Raw genomic sequence first — 22,008 nt, 5'->3', positions numbered from 1 at the left:
ACCACGAAATTTCCAGACCTGTGTGGAGCCCTCTGGGCCAGATGACATGGCCCTGTGGGCCACATTTGGCTCATGGGCTGGACGTTGAGCACCAGAGACCTAGGGAATGCTCCGAGGCAAGTCAGACATTTCTCCAGTACTCTGCATTTGAGTTTCCTGGGGACACTGGAGTCCTGGCTCTTTCCAGAGCTCTGCCTTCAAGGATGGTGATACAAACCATTGCTTTTTTGAGCATACTGCTTTTCCTTGTGGCCCTTGTGGGAGCTCTTCACTTCAGCCTGGAGCGGGAGATGGTGTCCATGCACCATGACCAGGCATGTACCGTTCTGAGCAGACAGGGATTTCTGCAGAGCAGTCTGAGGAAGCTAATGGCGTGGAGATGGTTCTCCATTGACGCACGCATGCTGTGGTATGGTTAGTATGAGCTGCACCTCCAGATACGAGAATATCAACATCCACCTCTGACCTCAGCCTCCATCACCTACTTGTTACATTTTTGAAGCAAGCATCATTGCAGTTTCTGCCAGGCTGCCTCTCAGGCTTGAGAGTTGCTTCCTGTATGCATATATGCAACTAGCTCATCCTCTTTTAAACCCCCCCGCCACCATTTCCTTCATGCCTACAAAGAATTCGGCCCTGGTCAGCCCATTTCTTGTCTTAAACTTGATTTATGGTTTATACTCCTCATGCTTTTTGGGATAGAGACTGTTTTTTGCTTTTGGGTTTGCTCAGCCATCCAGCAGAGTGGGGTCATGGACAAATGCTTCTCAGGCATGGCCGTGAGTTGTCTCAGCTTCTACAGTCTGCACACACGGTATTGCGCAGAATTTCATTATGCTTTTAAAATGCTCAGAATCACTAAAACTGCTCTTCTATGCGACTCGTTTGCCCTGCTCAGCGCAAGGGTGGTTTGGATAATGGCATGGGGAACGCAGCTCTTTAGAATGAGCATTTCTGGTCCTGATATCAAAGCAAATATTTGCAAGTCTCAGTTGGATGTTTTGTGTCGTTCTCACTTTGTGATAGCTATTTCAGAAGCTCTTTAGTGCATAAGGGCCTTTATGATCAGAAATACTAGCCCTGAATCCCCTCAGGCCTTTGGGAAGTGGGTTGGCATCAGAATCCACATCTCCTCTCCGTCTATTTCTTTCTGATCGTTTAGAGCCCTCTGCTGGAGAGCAGCTTCAAGATCCAGGCTGCATATTGTTAGGAACATTGAGATTCACGCAGAAAAATCAGCTTCTGTAAAGAAAAGAAGTACCACTACTATGCAGGCTTCAATCTGCTCTCAGTAAACGGAGACTGAAGACTTTCCAAAGTACATGAGCTGTTTGTCTTTATTTGATCGTAACAGTAGTTCAAAATGCAGCTCCACCTAGAAAAGAGAAACTCCCACAGATGGCTTCTTTTGCTATGTATGGAGAAGACTTTCACTGTAATAATTTCTGTTTATATTTATACCCAATCTTGGTAGTCAGTCCCCTGCCTCTAGGGTTGCTTTCTGCGGTGCAATTAGAGTTAAACTGTTCCCAGTGGTGGCAGATGACAGAACAAAGAGCAATGGTCTCAAGCTGCAGCAAGGGAAGTTTAGGTTAGATATTAGGTTATGGTTAGTGGGGAGGGGAGTCGGGTGTCCAAGAAGAGTGATAGTTCCTTAAGGTGACTAGAAATAATGGTCACAAGCTGGCAGAGGGTAAATTCAGACTAGACATCAGGAGGCGCTACTTCACAGTCAGGGCGGCTAGGATCTGGAACCAAATTCCAAGAGAAGTGGTGCTAGGTCCTACCCTGGGGGTCTTTAAGAGGAGGCTGGATGAACACCTTGCCGGGGTCATTTGACCCCAGTACTCTTTCCTGCCGTGGCAGGGGGTCGGACTCGATGATCTGCTCAGGTCCCTTCCGACCCTACAAATTATGAAACTATGAATTAGGAAAAACTCTCACTAGGAGGGTAGTAGAGCACTGGAACAGGCTGCCCAGAGAGGTGGTGGAAGCTCCATCCGTGGAGGTTTTTAAGATCCAGCTACACAAAGCCTTGGCTGGGATGATCTAATTGGGGAATAGTCCTACTTTGACCAGGGAGTTGGACTAGATGTGACCTCCTGAGGTCCTTTCCAACCCTCATTTCCTATTATTCTAATTGGCTTACATCTGTCATATTAAAAAAAATGCAGTGATGCTGTGCCCCTGGGGACAGTAAAGATCATGCAATTTTCCCCAAGTCCCCACGAGACTGACAGGAAGGCTCTGGATGTTCCCGCTGGAACATTATTGCTCAGTAGATTCTCTGAGGTCCTGAGAGACGCATTTGAAATGCTGAGCATGTTGCACTCCATGGTAGGATTGGTGCCTAATAATTATCCCCTCCAGTATTATAAGCCTCCCCTTTCTTGCCAGCAATTATAAACTATTTATTTCCACGAGATTTCCAAGATTGGGAAATGTCAGAGTGATATTCCTGAGTGAATCATGCCAGGGCAGCAGATGAATTGTGAAAGAGCGTGATCCTACCAGGACCCAAAAGTCTTGGTAAGTGGTTGTGAGGAGGAAAGCAATGCAGAAATAGCACGTACCACTGGCACCAGTGCTTCACCAGTGGTACGTTGTATTTGAGAGAAGCAGCTCTGTGTTCAGGGGGAGCTCGTGTCCTGAAAGTACAACAGGCTTGGTCTTTTCAATCCTCTTTTGCACAGTCCAGCTGTTTGTGCGGCAGGGGTCTGCTTGTGAGGTGAACTTGCAGTGTAGGCTTTAATGGATTCTCTTGTAGGATCTAGTGGCTTAGGGCTTGATTGTACCTTGCTCCACATGGATATGCAAAAAGGAAAAAGGAGTCTCCTCTTTTCTTCTCCCTGGATGGGCCAGAGAACATCCCATTGATAAGGCTAGACACTATTCTTTACTGTTTCTAGTGGCAGGGGAAGATACCACGAAGTAGTTTTTGGCCCAAGGAGATGTCATGAGGTGGCTTTCGGCCCAGGTTGTTTTATTTACCTGGAAGGAGAGATACCCTTCTTCTCGGTCTTGAATGACTTGGTGTAGTTAGAGGATGAAGGCCTGTCCCTTGCACTGCAAGCAGGCTGACCCCTACAAGAGTCTACAAATGCCTCCAAGGCTAGGTACAGACAGTCAAAAAGCCTGAAGCTGAATGGATTCACTCTTTGCAGGTTAGTCTAAGCTGCACAGATTAAATTGAAACAGAAGTGAACAGACACTTACCTTTGATTCAGGAAATGCAGCCACATGCCTGCAGTGGCTCATGCCAGAAGTTGGTGAGTGCAGGAGCACGCCTCTCTGGCTGTGTGTTCACTACCTCTTCCTGCTACCCCTGAGGTCTGTGAGATTTGCTGTCCAGAACCGCAACAGCAGAACCCTGCAGGGTTACTCATCACTTTCGTTTTCTGCTTCCAGCTGCCTTTGGGATTTGTAGTCCACAGTTGCAGCCAGCAGTAAGTTTGAGGAGGGGAAGGGGTGTTTAACCCCCCACCCTGGCCCTAGACTCCAGCTTAGGTTTGCCTTCCTATAGAGTGGGCTGCATCCCTAGCTGGTTTTGCTCCTGCCCCTGTCAGCCAGCCCTCATTGCTCAGCTAGGGGGCAGGGGGTGGGGCCAGTCCTCTCTGGAGCAAACAGCACAGCCCAGTCCAAGGCTGGGAAGCACGCTGGGGGGCTCTGATTTAACTTAAACCAGGAAGGAGTCTAGGAAAGAAGTTTCATAAACCGGTTTGACCCAAATTACTTAGAGCTGATGTTACATTCAACCAGGTTTATCTTAAACCAGTTTCAGCCATTTTGAAACTGGTTTATGTACACTGACCTTCTGTTCTGTTACAGGTTTAAACCAGTTTCTGATCACTTAAAGCGGTTTATGTGTAACTTTTGTCCCTAGCCCAAATGCAAGGATCTCAGCTTTTTGGGTAGGGGCAAGAGAGACTAGGGGGCATCTAAACCCCAAAGTCTCCGGGCTTGGGGCTTGTACACAGGAAGCCTGTCATGGATTTGGGAGTATCTGAAGCCTCAGGAGGGGAGGATACTTGCTGGTGGTAGTATCACTCAGACTTGCACTATTGAGCTGTGCTCAGTTAATAGAATTCAGGACTGATTTTGCTGATCAGGCCCAAGACACAAAATTAAAAACGAGCAAACAAACTGTTGCTAGTACCTGATCCTGGAAAGAATGAAGCATGCCCATATCCTCACTAGCAGAAGTTGGAGAATTATTGGTTAAAGCCAACTACTGCTGCTATAGCTTTCTCAGCCTGGGTGTCTCGGCAGTGTTTGCTGCTGACCATAATTCCCCCTAGGGACTGGTTTGGCATTGTGACCTGTAGAGTTGAGTCATAGCTCTAAACTCCCTGGTCTGGCTCACAGGAAGGTGTGTGGTAATTGAGAACAATAGGCATGTGAATAGATCATCGTGGAGAGAGACGGGAGACAGATTTGACAAGAACAGCTTCTAAACAGCATGCACAGAAACAAGCCAACGGTGCACTGATTTACATGCTATGCAATCTGTTTGCTTTCGGCAGGTGGCCTGGCATGCAGATCATTGCAGAACTCTGCACTGTGTGCTGTGGCTGGCCAACCTGTACCCACAAAGGAGCAGTCTGTGCAATGCCATCTCCCTCCAACATGCTCAGGTGGGACGTAGCAGGCTCCAGGCTGCATCGCGGAGCTGCACTGTGCAGCTCGACAGCTGTCCTGACACCTCTGCTTAGATTCTCTTTCTCTTAGTTATGTTTATTTGAATTCAGTTCACAGTTCAGGCGAATGATTTTTCACCTTCTAATGATAGGATCCTACCACCCTGTTTTGAACAAGATATTTCTTTTCTGCTGCAAATCTGACAAATGACTGTTTCTTCTTAAATCTTCCAACTAGAGAAAAATGTTTGCATATGTTAATGGAAAAGTTCTGAAAATCGAAACTTTCTTCTCCCTGGAAAGTTTTAAGTAGAACTAAAGGACCAAACTCCACCGTCTTTTAATTGCAAGGCCCTTTAGAGGAAAACTCTTTAGAGAGTTGCACTCTTTCTGTACTAGTGCTGGGTTCTGTGTAGATTTACAAAGTAAACCTCCCTTATGATTGCAAACAAGCAACCTTAAATATGCATGAAGGAAATAGAAAAGTCCTGCGGTAAATTAATCAGTCTTGCTAACAGACCAGCCCCTGGTGGTTATAATTAACACTGATTACAATTTCTGGTGGTTGTTAATAAAACTGGAGACCTCCAAATGTTTTGTTGAGCTTTCTGATGCTAATCAGTTAGAGTGCTAACCTTCCTGACCTTGTCCTCTCTGGTTCTAATCTAATTTTGAAATCCTTATCACTGCTGGATGTTTAGAGAGCACAAGTGCTCCTCGAAGGTGAAGTGTAGGGTGTAACGGCCCTTGGAACAGGATTCATGCTGCTCTGATGCTTATGCTATAACACGGCCACAGCTACAAACGCTCAGCAGCCAGTTTGATTCTTAAAGGGGTTTATCCCAATGACCTTAAACAAGATTATACAGCAAAATCTCTGTCCTGCCCTAGCAATACTCCAATGAGGTCAATGAAAATTTGGCCTATCAAAGTACTGCATGGTTTTCATTTCCACCCACCAATGCTCTGTCTGTGTACTAGGCCCAGTTCTGCCTCTGTTACATCTGCACTGCACCTCTGTTTCAGAGGGAGGGGTGGAGGCCTGCTTCAACTGCAGGCTCTTTGGGGCAGAGGCTACTGCAATGTGCAGTGCCCAGCAAAATGGGGCGGATGTCCCTCAGTAGCATTGTTAAGGCGAAGTATAATGGAGAGGCTGAGTTTTGGGGAAGGAAAGATGGCACTAATAACTTTGCAAGGGAGGTGAATAAAGGGTGGGAGGATGAGTAAACCTAGGGTAGCTGTAAACAAAATCCAAGTCCTACTCTCAGGCATGCATACAAGACGTCCAACCTTGGCAAGCAACAAAAGATACCACTACTGTAGCATCTGAGCCCCATGCACTCTTTCATGTATTTCTCTTCCCAGCACCCCTGTAAGATTGGGAAACACTGCTATCTCCATGGAAAGGCCAAAAGCCAGATCCAGGTTGGTTCTGTAGGTGCCTCAAAAGGTTTTATGTTAAATAACTGGAAACCAAGATCTCTTCACCCAGGAGGATGCCCTCTTCATTGGACTAGAGTGTCAGGCTCCCTTTTGTTTGCCCTTTCTTGCTGTCCAGTGGCCCAGGTTCTACAGGTGAGATGAGTGCCCCCACCCAGCCTTTGTTGGGCTCACTGAATCCAGGTAGTTAGGTAATTTTCCTGGGGAAAAAAGGAGATATGGTGTTTTCCAACTGAACAGGGCCCAGCACTTCCTGGGCAGGTGCTCAAGCTACCAGGCTATGATGTAGGAGGTAGGCACCTCCCCACCCAGAGAGGGTCTTCCTCTCAGAAGAAGATTTAAGCAGAGAACTGAACCCAGGTTTCCCCAGGCCTAGCTGAGTGCACTAACCACTGAACTACTCTTCCCTTCTTCTATGCTGCAGGTCAGACTGGTGAAAGTTATAGGGTCCCAAAGTTATAGGGTCCCAATTCTGTGCGATTGTATGTATCACCCTGCAGCAAAATTCATCTTGAGCTGCTGCCATCAGCAGAGCTCTCTCACCTCGTTTGTCTGTTGATCATTCTGGCTTCCATTATCGCTACATCCAGCCTTTTGTATTTCTTTTTACTGCTGGTACTTGCAGAGCCACGGGGTGCAAGATAATGTCCATGAACATGGGGAGATGTTTTATGGAGGTTATTACAGCATGCAGTTCACTGACTTAAAATGAACAGTGCTAGGATTTGCCCCAATCTTGGCAGGTGGGAGCATCAGGCCTGAGGAGTAGCGTGTCCATCTCTGGCACAGTCGGTGCTGATTTTTCCTTTCCCTTTCCCTTCATCCACCCCAGCATTTGTAAAAGGTGGTGTGCTTTTTAAGATGCGGTACTTCCACACAGTGACTGGCAGGTGGTGCTCTCACTATTCTCTTCCCACAGTGTGTTAGCGTCTGGGGAAGGAGCTTTTAAAGACCGTATTTTCGAGATGCAAGAAAGGGGTAGGTGGTGGAAAAAGAGCTCAGTGGCCATCCTGTCCCTCATAGCGATTATGCCATGGGGACTTCTAACTGATCCTTATGGTAGGAACAGGATGTTGTTCTCGTGGCATGGTGAACACAAACATCTTTCATCAGATCAGCTTTAAGGCCAATGCTTCAAAGGTGACCAGTGATTCTGAATGTGTGGGTGCCCAGCTTCAGATGCCTTAAGGGGGCCTGATTTCAGGAAATGCAGAAGTGCCCACCCTGTCAAAATGGGGCCTTCTCCAGGTGCTTCAAGGTGAACCCCCAAAATCTTGTCGTTACAATCCAGCACAACAGAAACTTGCATATTAACAGTTTCTCCTAGCTCTGAAAGTTTTCCTCCCCTTGAGTTAACTCTTAAAGTTTAGAAGCTTCCAGTATCTGGCAGGATTTCTCTCTGCAGAGAAAACCAACACTTACATTGCTTATCTTTGCCAGCCTCTTGCACAAAATCCCCTAGTGACACAGCAGGGATAGGCTCCAGGGCTGTTTTATGGGGGTTGTACATTTCGGTGGGAATGCATGCAGTGGTTGGAAAGAACAGGAATAGCATTAAGGCAAACTCATTAGGAAAAAGAAACCTTGCCTTTCTCCTACAAAACATAATGAATGTTTAAAGGCTGAAGTTGTCATACAGCCAAGTATGAACCTAGAGACAGGCCAAAGTTGTTAAAACAGGAACTCTCGCTTGCACTGGGACTGGGTTTCCATGTTCTTCTTGAGCTGGTCCAGTTCACTTTGGATCTCTCTCAATGTCTCCATCGCTGCTTGCAAGACTGATAACTCTAGGGCTGGAGTGGGTGCTGCTGACATGCAAGTGCCCTGGCACGCACATGCACCCTTGCCTCAGTGCCTTGGATATCTAGAGCCTCCAGTTTTTTCACCACTGCCATCTCAGTGCCTAGCTTTATGGCATCATCCAGGCTTGCCCAACTGAAGCTGGACCTGCTTCTCCCCACTGAAGGCATTGCTGATGAACAGATAATGGGCCAGCAGGTCCTGCATCTCAGGGCTGGCTTGTGGAAAGGACTTTACAGCTAATCGTTCTAAGGCAGTGCTGAACTCTTGCACCGGTTCTGTAGAAGTCTTCTTACAGTTACATAAAGCTGCATGGTCCCAGTCAGGACCTGCACCTGGTTCCAAAGCATTGCTGAGGGCCCCTGTTAGGTGCTTGTAATCCTATTTGGCTTCACTGCTGAGCCCACGCTAGGCCCATGGTTTGGCCTTCCCTGTAAGCAACAGGCTTAGAAATTTTAGCTTAGTATCCTCATTTCACCCACTTAACTCAGCTGCCATTTCAAATTGTTCGTTCCAGTCACCCCATTCTTGTTGCTCCCCACAGTAGGGTGCTGGATTGAATATAGGCCTTAACACTAGGTGGGGTGCATGTATTTTCCTCTTCCATTGGGGGTAACCCCTCCTCTGTGTTACTTGTCTTCCGTGATTAAATGCCCATACAACAAACAAAATCTATACACTCACTGCACCAGTTTGCCTCGTGCCTTATGGCCTGTGACCACCAATCCCTATTTGCCTCACCTGTGGGATAGCGCCCCCTCTTTCAGAATCCCACTGCTCCCACCAATTGGTGCCATCTTTGCAACCCCAGAAACTGGCACAAAAAGCAAGGGGGAGTTCCCACTTTTATACAGAGGATCACTGGGGTTAGCATCACAAGCCAATGGGTCAAAGGGAGAGGGACCAGGTAAAAGATAAGGAAACATCAACACTGTGGTAACGTATACTTAACACCTTAATCTCCCCCCACACCCTTCAGGGATGTCCCCAAACAAGCCTTTACTCCCTAGAGCCTTCCCTGTACCTGCCCCTAAGTCTTAGTCTGGCTCCTTCAGTCCGCAGTCCTGGCTGACTGAGGCAGTGTGATCTGCAGCTCTACTGTACACTCCTCTGTGTAAGGCCGACCAGGCTCCATGTGCACGCTGCTCTCTCTTCCCCTTACTCTAGCCTCAAGCTTGCTCTTCCTTTTTGCTTTGCCCCCCAGCCCCTGGGGGGGTCCTGGGAATTGTAACCCAAATTAACAGTCAGCACAGGCCTGCAGACTGCCTCTTGCTTCCTCCTGCTGTTACACGCGTCGCATTCACATTACAACTGATATCAGATAAACAGTAAGATTGGGGGTCACTGATCAGGGGATCGGGGCTAACTATTAGGCAGACAGCAAGGTCGGGGGCTGGTGGGTCATGGATTGATGGTGAGCAGACCGGTGCCGATTCCTTGCACGTTTCATAAATGACTGGCTTTCTGTATAGGCATCGGGGTAGACTAGCCAATGAGGCAATGGGCATGTGGGGATGAGTCATGTAATTGCAGGTGAGGGTGAGTCATCAGAGATAGCACCCCTGTGACTTCCATTCAGTCCTCAGCATGATATAATTGCTCTTCAGACTGGTCTTCTCTTGATGGGTTTCGGGAAGAGACCGTATATCAGTGTGATGCACCTAAGTCTGATGAGCAGCTCATTTGTGTAGGACTCTGGAACTGAATCAAATGCAGTGGAGGATCACTGTCATGTCTGAGGATCTGAAAAGCAGCGTAGCCTTTTAAAATAATTATTTTTTGTTCTTTAAAAGAAAAAAATCTGTGTCATGCGCTATTCTTTGACAGTAGCAGAGTGCAGTGCAGCACATGGAAGGCTTGCAAATGGCAATGTTAGTCTAGGCACCCTGATTTTTTAAATACAATGTGAAAGGAGGACATCCAAAAACAAAACAAAAAAACATACAGAAACTATCAAAGCAAGAATGCATTCAAAAGTTGGGCTTCTTCCTCTTCTAAGTAGGCTCCTTTCCACATTTATCCAGCCTGTTTACTGTTTGAATGAACCAAATGAGATTGTAATCGCATCCAGTAGGAGGATAGAGCAGAACAGTGTTGAAGAATTGCTAAGGCAAAACCCCTGATCCTGTGATAAGTGCTATATATGAGTTTTTTCCTCTGGTATGGCTTGCCTTATCTTATCTGAGCTGGCCTGCTCTGTCTTGCTGCCAAGGCAGTAATTAGCTTGCTTTGAACTCAGCACGCTCACGTAATAAAGCATCCTCATGGCAAACTCCGGATTTGTCTGAAACTTTTGCTTTTAACGTAAGCCTTGGGCTGCGTGACTCAACTGCACCTTCAAGTGCACAAGCATTAGTGTCTTGCCTGCTGATGACATCTGCAGGACGGTTTATATAGATTGAACTGAGTTTTACATACACAATAAACTAGGGAGATCTTGTGTTTTGCAGACTGTCAGCAATTCAAAAAGGCATTGGTATTTCTGAGTGCCATTTATCACTTGGTTGTGTTTTTTTACATGCTTACCCTTTTAGCAACCAGTTCTGAGGTGACATTGTTACAACCTATTATGATCTGCATTTAAATACTCCTGAATCCTTTTTTGAAACCCTCCTAAAATGTCACTTCAGCTGGTGTAAAGCAGTATAGATAGGGGAGTGGTGCCATCTTGCAGCAGAAGAGCATCTGCCTCTATGAGCGAACACTCAAAATAATTAAAGAAAAATGGTGAAGCCACCAGAAGTAGCTTGCCTGAATAGTATGACCCAAGTGATGCTTGTCTTCCTTCACTTCATCTCTTTTTATTATTTGTAATCCTTGCTCATCCTATAATGCCTAAAATTGGGCTCCTGTTCTTACAGACAAATATGAATCAGTGGGACTTCTCCTGGACACCTGTTAGCAGCCTAAGTTGCAGGTTGAGGCTTCTAACTGTATACTGTTCAGAGACTGCGTCTAATTGGGCTGGAAAATAGCACATTTTTTGTACTCTGTGAAAATATTAATGGAAGCAAATTGTCACCGTTTTAAAGCTTGAAAACTAGGAAACTAATTCTTACTTTAGATGGGAATCATCAGGTAAGATGATCAGCTGTGCATATGCCTATGCCCATGCCTATGCCTCCTTTCTCCCACTGGGTTCGTATGTACTCTACCAGTGACACACACAGCATCCTGGCTAAGTACAGACAGTCAAAAAGCCTGAGGCTGAATTGAGTCAACCGTCACAACTTAGTCTAAGCTGTGTAGATTGAACTGATATGCAAGTGAACAGGGATTCATTTTTGATTCTGGAAATGCAGCCACATGCCTGCAGTGGCCCAGGTCAGAAGCTGGGGGGCGCTAGAGCATGCCTCCCAGGTCAGCAGGAGCAGGCAGCTTGGGCTAAGGCTAGCCCACCCTACAAGGGCAGGGGGTTGCAGGGGAGGTGCAAAGCATCCTGGGATGCTGGGGGACTCTAAGTTAACTTGAATCTGGAGGGGATCTGGGACAGAAGTTCAATAAACCAACTAAATCTAAATCAGTTAAGTCTGATAACTACACCCATCCAGATTTGTCTTAAACTGGTTTTGGTCATTTTGAAAGTGGTTTATAGGCACTGAATTTCTGTTGTGTTACCGATTTAAACTAGTTTCTGATCACTTTTACTGGTTTACATGTAACTTCTGTCCCTAGTCCTTGAGAACAGGTCTTGTTGCCTGAGAACATGGCTACTTGGCAACTTCAGAAGGCTTCTTACTTTTCCATATTAACCTCTCATGAGTGTCATGTGTCCTATCAAATGCATGCAGCTTGGTCCAAATAGTCAAATAAACCAAATATATCATGGTTTTTGAACTCACTGAGTGGACAGAGAGATATGCTGTAGGTTTAAATCTGTTTTGCTGGATCTTTCTCAGAATTGTTTTTTGGTTTCTATCCCTCAGAGGGCGAGGAAGAGGAGGAGGAGGAGGAAGAAGAGGAGGAGGAAGAAGAGGAAGAGGAAGACAAAGATATAGACTCAATGGATGAGAGCATGGAAGGGGATACTGAGTTGCCAGGCTTCACACTTCCTGGTGAGCCCTCCCAAGAACCCCTTGCTGGCCTGGGCAACCCTGAAGCACAGCTGGCTGGGGTATCTTACCAAGTTCCAGACACCATCGAATGGGAACAGCAAAACCAGGGCCTTGGTAAGAGAAAGTTTCTTCTATCCTTTGAGTAGGTGGGCTGTCTCCTGAGCTCTTCCATTAGATCTGGAGTAACCTGTCTTCACTGGATGTGCTCCAGGTTCATACCTCTGTGTGTGTGGGGCAGAATCTGGCTCTGCATCCCTAGTCGCACAGCATCCCATCTGGGGAGAACCCATGCACCACGTTTGCTCCTCTTCTGTTTCCAGGGTCTGGTCTTTCATTGCTCTGCCAACACTCTAGCAGGGCAATAGCAAATGCAGCAAGCTGGGTGTTAAGAGAAGCTTCCTTTGTCAAGGAAAGGTTCAGGGTTGTAAGGCTCATGGGTTAGGGGAGGGCAATAGTTAATCAAGCATTTTGTCCCTGCTTCTGTTTCAAATGCTAAATTCTTTTAGGTGCTAGCTTCTTGGCATTTCCTGAGCACATGGGGCTCAGGATACGTGGGGCTGCCTGGGAGGCGTGAAGTTCTGTTGCATTAAACAAAGCTAGGGATGGGTAAAAAACAAGGCCTGTGCTCAATTATATTCAATTGACACCCCTGTTACCTTCAAACCCTAGATTTCACGACAATGCGAGGTCACGGTTGGCAGGGCTGACCGCACCTTGTCGTGCATCCACAGGTGCATCTCAAGTAGAGCCAGGGAGGTGATCCTCCCCCTCTATGTGACGCTGTTCAGGCCACAGCTGGAGTACTGTGTCCAGTTCTGTGCACCCCCTTTCAGGAGGGATGTGGACAACATGGAGAGGGTCCAGAGGAGGGCCACCCGCATGACCTGGGGACAACAGGGCAGGCCCTACATTGAAAGACTGCGGGACCTAAACCTGTTCAGCTTTCACAAGCGAAGGCTGAGGGGGGACCTGGTGACTGTCTATAAACTCACTAGGGGGGACCAGAAAGGTTTAGGGGAGACACTGTTTCCCTGAGTGCCCCCTGGCATGACAAGGAACAATGGACACAAATTATTGGAGAGGAGGTTTAGATTAGACATCTGCAAGAACTACTTCACAGTTAGGGCGGCTAGGAGCTGGAACCAACTTCCAAGGGAAGTGGTGCTGGCCCCTACCCTGGGTATCTTTAAGAGGAGGCTTGATGCCTATCTGGCTGGACTCATTTGAGTCCAGTTTTTTCTCCCACCCAGGCGGGGGGTCGGACTTGAAGATCTGCAAGGTCCCTTCCGACCCTACTTCTGTGATTCTATGTACCCCTCCTGGAAAATCCAGTAGCTGATGAGGTTTGTACAGCTAGGGGCCCTGTGATGTGACCAGGACCAGGTATAGGACAGGGTGCTTTTTAGAAAGAACAAGATCCCCAAAGGTGGATATAGGCCAGTGTCATTTTTCTACATACGAAGGGCTTACTGACTCCCAACAATACCTGTGGGACTCCTGCTTGTACAGAACACCTCAGTGTGGGACCATTAAGCATCTACCCATACCAATGAGCCCTTCAGACGAAGCATTCTCCAGTCCTTTTGTCATGAGTTTCTTGTACAGGTTCTGTTCTAATAAGCTGCACTTCCCCGGGGTGTTCAGTTCCTTTGTGTTGCGCCAGTTCTTTTCCCTGTAAGTCCACGTTCCCAACCTGCAGTAGTATTGTTGATATCCTCTGAAGCAAATCAAAGGGCATTTTTCAAGCTAGTCGGTTGCAAAGCTGTTCTTTTCTTGCTGAGGGGCAGACCGAGTTTAAATCAGGTCTTGCATCTCTGTGGCTGACTAACTCTTGCTCTGAAGAACATTACATTTGATGTTTCCAGTATAAAGTCTGTTCCACGTGTCTGTGTCCAGTAAAGCTGGACAGGAGAAAGGTGGGAAGTGGATCCTTCTCATTCATTAATTGCTTTCTGATTAGCTTTGGTGAATTGGATTAGAGAGGTGTAAGGCAGTGAACTTTAAGAGCCTAGAGCTGCGTTTGGAGAAGCACTTGCCACTTGGTAAGTTTTTTATTCTTGTTATTACTTTATCTTAATGTACTTTGAGAGGAAAAAGTAATGGGCTGTATTTGCCATAGTGCTTACGGCCTTTGTGGTGGTTTGAGCAGCCCAATGGCACTATGTACATGCTGGAAACTCAGCTTGTCCTTAACTGCTTACCTGGTTCAAGACCACGGCACTCAGCATCTTGCAGGGCAGAACTCTTGGCCAGCATCTTGGGAAAGCTTTGCCTCTTGAGCTATCAGTGGTAGCCAGAAGTGTGAGTGTTTTGTCCTGTGCCTCAGGGACGAGGACGAAGGGTCACATCACACTTCAGTTTATAGCCCTGAGATGTTAAATGTGATGCTGTCTATTCTTCTGCAGACTGATACTGTGAGGGAAGTCATTGTGTCAACAGCAACAAGAAGGGATCTGTTTGAAATCAATACTGGTTTAAAATGGAACTTGCCGGCCTCTTTCAGTTTCCAACACGTTCAGCTTCAGAGGAGGAGGTGGAGAGGCTGGAGGTTCGTGTTGGGAGTCCTGATGGGGAGGCAGAGGACAAAAGCTATGAGTAGGGAAGTTTAGAGAACGGGATGGATCTGTCACTGACCCTGCCTGTTTTGTCTTGTACAGCAGGGATCTCCAGACAGTGGATAACTGCATTCTGTGAATACACAATGATGAGGCTCTGTGCAGTGAGCTATGATGATGTTCATCCTTATCTCTGAAAGCATTACTGTTATTTACCATTAGGGATCCCAGTCATGGGTCACAGCCCTGTGGTGCTAGGCATACTTTAAGCATGCATATATATATATATATATGCAGGAGTATTTAAATGCATATATATACACAGGAGTGCGTGTGTGTGTGTGTATATGTGTATGTGTATGTGTATGTGTGTATATATATGTCTATGTATATGCCCATGCCCAAAAGAGCTTGCTGTTTTAGAGTAGAATTGCCCATTTCATTTTACTTTTGCAATTTAAAATTACTTGCTCTACAGTACAGCGTGGTGCTTTGTAGATGAACTCATTCAGAGATGCAGAAAATTCATAGCATCTGATGAAGTAGGCTATAGCCTACAAAAGCTCATGCATTTCTGAATGAGTTAGTCTGTAAGGGTGCCTAGACATGTGCACTGAGGCTGCTGCAGATTAACTGAGTCTGCTGGAGTGTGGTAATTACTGCACTCCAGCAGACTCCAGGGTCATGTGTATTAGTGTCTCCGCACTGAAAAATGGCGGTGGGTGTGCTTTAACTATACCTTGTTCGAGCTTTAGTTAAAGTGCCCCTGCTGCCATTTTTCAGCCAGGGATGCTGATACACATGACACTTTGGGCACTTTAATTAGAGTGCCTCAAGGAAATGCTCTAATTAAAGTGCCCCCTCCCCACCACCACCTTCCGGAGCACATGTATAAATGCCCCAAAGGTACCACCCTTCCTTGTCTCCTGCCCCCCCTTTCCACTAATATGGCTAAGTATCTCTGCTCTTTATTTTACACTGTAATGAGTGTCTGACCAAGTTATGGTTTTTTGAACCCATGTTTTGAAACTATTGCATATATAGAAGCAGACCTACAGGGGGAGATTTTAGAATTCACCTTTAGGAGATGGAGGTGACCCTTTCTTCTTCATGGTTTTGGGGAAAAGATGGGAAGTGTTGTGATAAGTCTCATTGACTACTGTCCACCTCATTTAACAGCCAGATACTTCTGTTGAATATCTGGAAACCTGATTGCTTTCTGTAGAGCTTAGCTTTCTGAGAGTCAAAGCTAGTACGAATAGCCACCTGTATTGTAGTAGCTGCACACCTCGCCATCTTTTCTATGCATTTATTTTCACAGCAGTCCTCTGACTTAAGGTGGTGATATTACCTCCAATTTACAGATGGGAAGAACCAAGGCACAGCTGGACTAAGGGGCTTGCTAGAAGTCATGCAGAGGTCTGCGGCAGAACAGGGGACTGAACCCAGGTGTCCCAAGTGCTGGGCTGCTGCCCAAATCAGTAAGCCATTCTTCCTCTCTGAGCCCTGGGAGCTGCCCATTAATGATTTCTGAATACTCTGAGTTAACCTGGTTATTGGCTTGTTTGTTGTATGAATATACTGGTGCGATTAAATAGGGACTGTTGGAATGAAAATGCGGAGGAGGGAGAAAGAATGGCTTCAGATAAACCATTCCTCAGCAAACACTGGCGGGTTATTTGTTAAGAGATAATTCTAGGAAAAGAAAATGCCTGGGAACTGAAGAGATCAAAAGGACCATAGCAGGTTAATGAAGGAAGACATGCTCAGGTCAAGGGGACAGTTTTATCACAAGACCAGCCTGAGACACAATAATCTACTGCGGGTGCCTGAAAAAGGTATCCTATGAGGAGAGGCTGGGGGAACTGGGTTTATTTAGTCTGGAGAAGAGAAGACTGAGGGGAGGATTTAATAGCAGCCTTCAAGTACCTGCTGGGGGGCTGCAAAGAGGATGGAGCTGGACTGTGCTCAGTAGTGGCAGATGACAGAACAAGGAGCAATGGACTCAAGTGCCAGCAGTTGAAGTTGAGGTTAGATATTAGGAAGAACTTTCTCACTAGGAGGATAGTAAAACACTGGAACAGGTGACACAGAGAGGTCATGGAATATCCATCCTTGGAGGTTTTAAGACCCAGCTACATAAAGTCTTGGCTGGGATGATCTAGCTGGGGCTGGTCTTGCTTGGAGCAGGGGGTTGGACTAGATGTGACCTCCTGAGGTCCCTTCAACCCTCATTTTCTATGATTCTATGTTAGCTACCATAGGACAGCGAGGACCAGAAGCATAGCCCAGGGCAGCCTCTCAGCACCTGGGGCAGTGCTGGTTGCAACTATTTTTCTACCCCTTCCTCCTCCAGCTGAGGCTGCTGCCCTGGTTGCCCCCTCCCTCAGTCACACTATTGGCGAGGGTCACCCTTTTTAGCAGATGTGCCCAGATTAAGTCCCTCCTCAAGTGCCACTGGAGTCCCCTTTCCCAATTTGATCTGCATCTCTGCTTTGCGCTCCCTGCCCTGTTTGTCTCGGTGCTGCCGGCCCGCATCCTGATCTGCTGCATGTCACACGGAGGCTGATAGTGCCACTTGTGGCATGTGGGGCACAAGATGGCCACATTTGCCATAGGAAGACAGTAAGAATTAGTAGGATAGATTTGTATGTAGACTGCTGTTTTAAATCCCTTTTCTCTAAATACTTTTTAAAAATGTTAAAATAAACAATACCCTCCGAGAGGTAAAGGCACAAGACCCAAGACTCTAAGGAGACGCACTGGGAGAGACCAGGAAGGGGACAGAGGGACAGCCGGCCCTGTAACTATGACACTTGGGTTTCATATAGTTATGTTTGCAGATCATTGTCTCAGTAGATTATAATGGCTCCTTCAGAGCTGTTGCAGTCTGTTTTATTAATGGCTGCACATTAAGTCTATCAGGGGAATATCCAGCGACATTTTTGTCCAAGTAAATTACTGCATACTTCCAGCAGCCAGTTTTCATGCTTCAGTATTTGTTTTTTTTTCAGGATATCATAAACTGATAATAAATAATGGCCTCATTTCTTGTGGAATTTTCATTTTTGTTAACTGTAAAAGCCTGGTGCTTATATAGCAGCACTCAGCATTTTCTGTCTGCAAAGCACTTTTGCAAAAGCATTACACTCATGGGGATGCAATCTCTTGGTTTCAGAATTTCAGAACTTAGCAAGCTCTTTACTTCTGTGCTCCTTTGGAGTACCTCTCAGAGCAAAAATTCCCATTGAGTTGGTAGTTATTGTGTTTACTTGGCCTCGTAGCTATTACAGTTCTCTAGAGAATAAATAATTAAATCCACAAATATCTGGGTTAAGCAACTGGCAAAGCCTGGATATTTTTATTGGTCATTTAAAAATGTATTAAGGAATTTATACTTTGCTGCGATTTCTAACTTAGGTACTTAGCTAGCCCCAATCACTCTAGTAGTTGGTCACCTCCCAGTCATCATAAAAAGGTTTGAAGGAAGGAAAGTAGAACTTCTTAGAACTGTCAAGGCTAAAATTTCATCTGGCATAAATTAACATTTCCAGAACCTAGGCAGAGCTTATATTACTGAAGATGTAGCTCACATTTCTCATAGTTCATCACCTAAGGGCATTTTATATATGTGCTGTGGGAGTGGGGGGGGAGGCTGCTTTAATTAGAGCTGCTCTAATTAAAGCACCTGGAGCAGCTCTTTAGATAAAACACCCTCGTCGCTATTTTTAAGCATGGGGATGCTGATACACGAGATGCTGGAGGCTGCTGGAGAATGGTAATTACCACGCTCCAGCAGACTCAACAGAGTCACCTCTGACACACTGTAATTACAGCGCATTGGAGCGGCCTTGCTGCACACGTATAGGTATTTTCACTGTCTAACTCTTCGCTGTAGGTTTTCACAAAGAGGCTTGCTGGACATCTCTCTGAGATGATTTAGTAGCAGCAAATCCTGTATCTGGGTAGGGAGTTGGTTTACTCTAGATCAGTGGTTTTCAACCTGTGGTCTGCAGATGCCTGGGGGTCCACAGACTGTCTGAGGGGTCTGTGAAAGATGACTATGATCAATCGAAAGCATGTGAAGACCTACACTTACAATTCAAAGGGGTCTGCCCCTCCATTTGAAATTTCCAAAGGAGTCCCCACCTCAAATTGGAATATTTTCGGGGTCTGCAAATGAAAAAGTGTTGAAAACGACTGCTCTGGATGATTCTTGAAGTTCCTGATAACCTTATAGGCACATCCAGATGCGCACGCACACTACACACATTGCACATGCAGGTGTTCCTGCACTGCTAATTTGCCGGGGGGACCGGGGCTTAACACTGGGAAATCCTGGTGTCAGAAAAACCTGTGCTAGAAAAAAATTGCAGCAGCGCATGTGGTGGCAATGTGTGCCACCCTAAACTAGAGGAGCCATACTCCAGTGGTGGCCAGGCTGCCTGCTGCTGGATTACCATTGCTGAAGCCCAGGACCCCAGGTGTGGCTGCTGGGGCTAGCCCAGGTGCTGGCCCCAGCCTCCCCTACCCCACCCCACCCCACCCCACTGCACCCAGGGCAACTTGCCATGCATCAGAGCACACATCCATGGGTGTTCCCCAGGGACAAGTAGCAGCACCAACTATGCGCTGCTACTATTTGTCCCTGGGGAAATGAATGTGCATGGTTGCCTGGACATGCCCTGTGAATCTAACCAGTGTCTTGGCAATAACTAGCCAAGAAGCAACTCTCCTTCCCATAATTCACTGCAAAGGAGAACGTAATTTCATTTGCACCTTTGTTATATAATTGATGAATCTTGTCAAATGAAACATTGCCTATGGAAGACGAGAATGGGAACCTGTTTGCAGAGTTCCAATAAAAGGAATCCCTTCAAAGGCTTGCAACGAATCATAGTCTGTTACAACTGCAATGGTAAGAGCCCTCTGGTTTACCAGCTGGATTTATGCTTCCGCCCTAGGATCTTTTGCCTAGTTTTAGGAATGTGAATGCCAAGAAGAACACCTACTCTTAGGAAGATGCCAGTCATGCTGGAATTTAAGCCTTTGGATAGGAGACAAAATTTATAGAAAATTAGCTATTTCCTTTGATAGCTCTTTTGTGATTGAGTGAACACAGATGAATGTTGGCTGCAAGGAGAACCTCATTTGCTTTATAATGGATTTGAGGTTTGCTGATGATTTCTAGACCCTCGAGCAGTCTCCTTTATATAACCCCCTGTAATGGTAAAGGAGATGACTTTCATGACCTTAATTAATTTATGTTCCACTAGTACCTCCAAGCTCCCACCAAATCAGAGCTCTGTTATTTCTGTCTTACACACTTAATAGTCCCTGGCACTGAAGTCTCTCAGCACCTCAGTATCTTAAATGTATTTACTCTTGCAACATCTTGTGATAGTGTTGTTATCCTGTCGGAGGGTGTATCTGAGCTCCAACCCACTCACGTCCCTGTTCCTATCCTCCCTGTCACTTGCCTGTGACACCTTGATATTAAAAAAAATACAAGAATGGGGAGGTTAGTTGTTGATCTGGTCTGTACCAGGACACAAGTTCAGCGAAGCTTCTTCCACAGGAGTCCACCTCCTCTATACCCTATCCTCACCACACCTGGCTGGGAGGGAGTCCATACCCTCTGGTATAGATGCACCCAGTTCGTTTTTGATCCCCACTTAGGATATCAAATTAGTCTGGGGTTTGAGTCCCCGCCTTGATCAGCAAATCCTTCCATGGTCCAGGCAGTTCCTGAATAGCGCTCTCCTTCATAGGAACTGTCAGTCGTCAGTTGATTCCTCACATCAGTCACTCCTGGCACTGATTCAGTCTCAATCAATTAGTCCAGGGGTGGCCAGAGTTACTTGCCATGGGAACCATATCCGATCTTCCACCAAAGTTAAAGAGCCGGCAGGGAGAGGGAGGGAGGGGGTGCTGAGTGACCTGGAGTGGAGGTGACCACTTCCCCTTTGCACCCTTTGTTTCCCCCTTCTTCCTCCCATTTTCCCTGCTCCCACCAGCAGGTGCTGGCCGCAGGCCGCAGGATTGGGCTCCTGCCGCTGGAGCGCTGAACCACTCTGGCTTTCCCCACAGGGAGTGCACCCTGGGGTAAGCGGTGCAGCTGCAGCCCCCAACCCAGCAGCGCAGCTCCTGAGACAGCAGTCCTGGAGGGAGAAGAGGGAGGAGGGCAGGCTTGAGGCTCACTTCCCACATGGAAACTTGGAGTGGCAGAAAGTGCTGGGCTGTGTTGTCCCCTGGAGCTGCCTCGGGGACAAGTGGACGGGGCTGTGGCCAATTCCCAGAGAGCCACAAGTACCGTGCCAGCAAGCCGCATGTGGCTCCCAAGCCGTGGTTTGGCCACCCCTGAATTAGCCTCTAACCAGGTGCCCCTGATGAACATGCTATTCTTCAGTCACCTGTCTTTGGTTCCTCTCAGCTCTGTCAATGAATTATTCTTTACCAGATTGACGCTTACTCATTTCTTCTCCATCAGATCCCTTAATGGAAGATCAGTTCTCTTCCTTTGGATAGCCGATTCTCTTTTTCCCAGTGCCCTTCTCATCATTAAATTAGTCAGCCCTCTGATTTGCTTCACCAGTCCCTGTTGCCTCCCTTCCCCAGCTGGATCCCCACTGCCGCTCTCAGCGGATATGGCTGATTGGCTTCACTTCTAGGTAAGTTTGTTTCCCTGGCACTCGCCTTTACCCTCTGGAACAGGGGCTGAGGGAGCTCTCTGTTGCACATCCCTATATTACAGGTGAGGAACCGAGAGATTATGTGACTTGCCCAGGCTTCTGTGATTTGAACCCAGGCCCTAGGGTAGTACCCAGCACTGGATTATCCTCTGGATGCTAATCAGTAACCCAAAGTGCTATGCTAAGGCTTGAATTCACATCTGTCTTCTGCCATATTCCCACTGGAGTATCCTTTCTTCCCTTGTGCTGGGTACTGCACATGCATATAACATGAGGAACACAAGTTATAAATACATGAAGTGGAAAAAGGATGAGGAAGGCACAGACTGGTGAAGCGACTCCTTCTAGGGCAAATAGCAGCAGAGTTGAGAAAAGAGCAGAAGTCTTTTGAGCCCTGATATAGTACCCTGTCCACAAGAATATGCAGTTTCAGGAAGTGCCACTGGTTTTGTCCAGTAGTGAAGTAGTGGGAATGTGTCCAAGTCCAGTTATTCAGCTGGTCTGGTCTACCTTCCATGTTGCCCATGTTCAATTTTGTTTGTGCTGTTTTATCCTTCCTATGTCTTAATTTGCTCAGAGTCAGTAATAGGACAGCCAGGTGGATTTTCAGAGAGGCCACTTTTTTGATGATCTCCCTATAGACGTCTGCAGAGTTAGCATTTTGGTGAATTGGTGGTGGAATGGCTACTAATTGTGATGGTGGCTTTGCTCACTGAGATCTGGATGGAGATCACCAGTTCAGTTCATCTAGTCCCTACATACAACCATAAGCCTGTGCTGACTTACCACACAGTAAGCAAGATGAAATTAACTTAAAGGGGAAAATCCT

The 22,008-nt window shown here is 46.7% G+C and overlaps 1 protein-coding gene across 2 annotated transcripts in view; it reads left to right on the top strand.

The window, feature by feature from the left end:
* ARMH4 (armadillo like helical domain containing 4) overlaps nt 1-22,008 on the top strand; it is a 138,491-nt gene that overhangs the window by 26,532 nt on the left and 89,951 nt on the right. For both annotated transcript variants that reach the window (XM_090034276.1, XM_090034277.1), the window contains exon 5: nt 11,804-12,046. In XM_090034276.1, the coding sequence (XP_089890402.1) occupies nt 11,804-12,046 (243 nt within the window). The remainder of the gene's footprint in view (nt 1-11,803; nt 12,047-22,008) is intronic.

The sequence above is a fragment of the Crocodylus siamensis genome, chromosome 2, assembly GCF_052110815.1.
Source record: "Crocodylus siamensis isolate JL-2025a chromosome 2, ASM5211081v1, whole genome shotgun sequence".
Lineage (NCBI taxonomy): Eukaryota > Metazoa > Chordata > Crocodylia > Crocodylidae > Crocodylus > Crocodylus siamensis.
The sequence above is the reverse complement of the archived record's forward strand: the minus strand, read 5'-3'. Positions and strand labels throughout refer to the sequence as shown.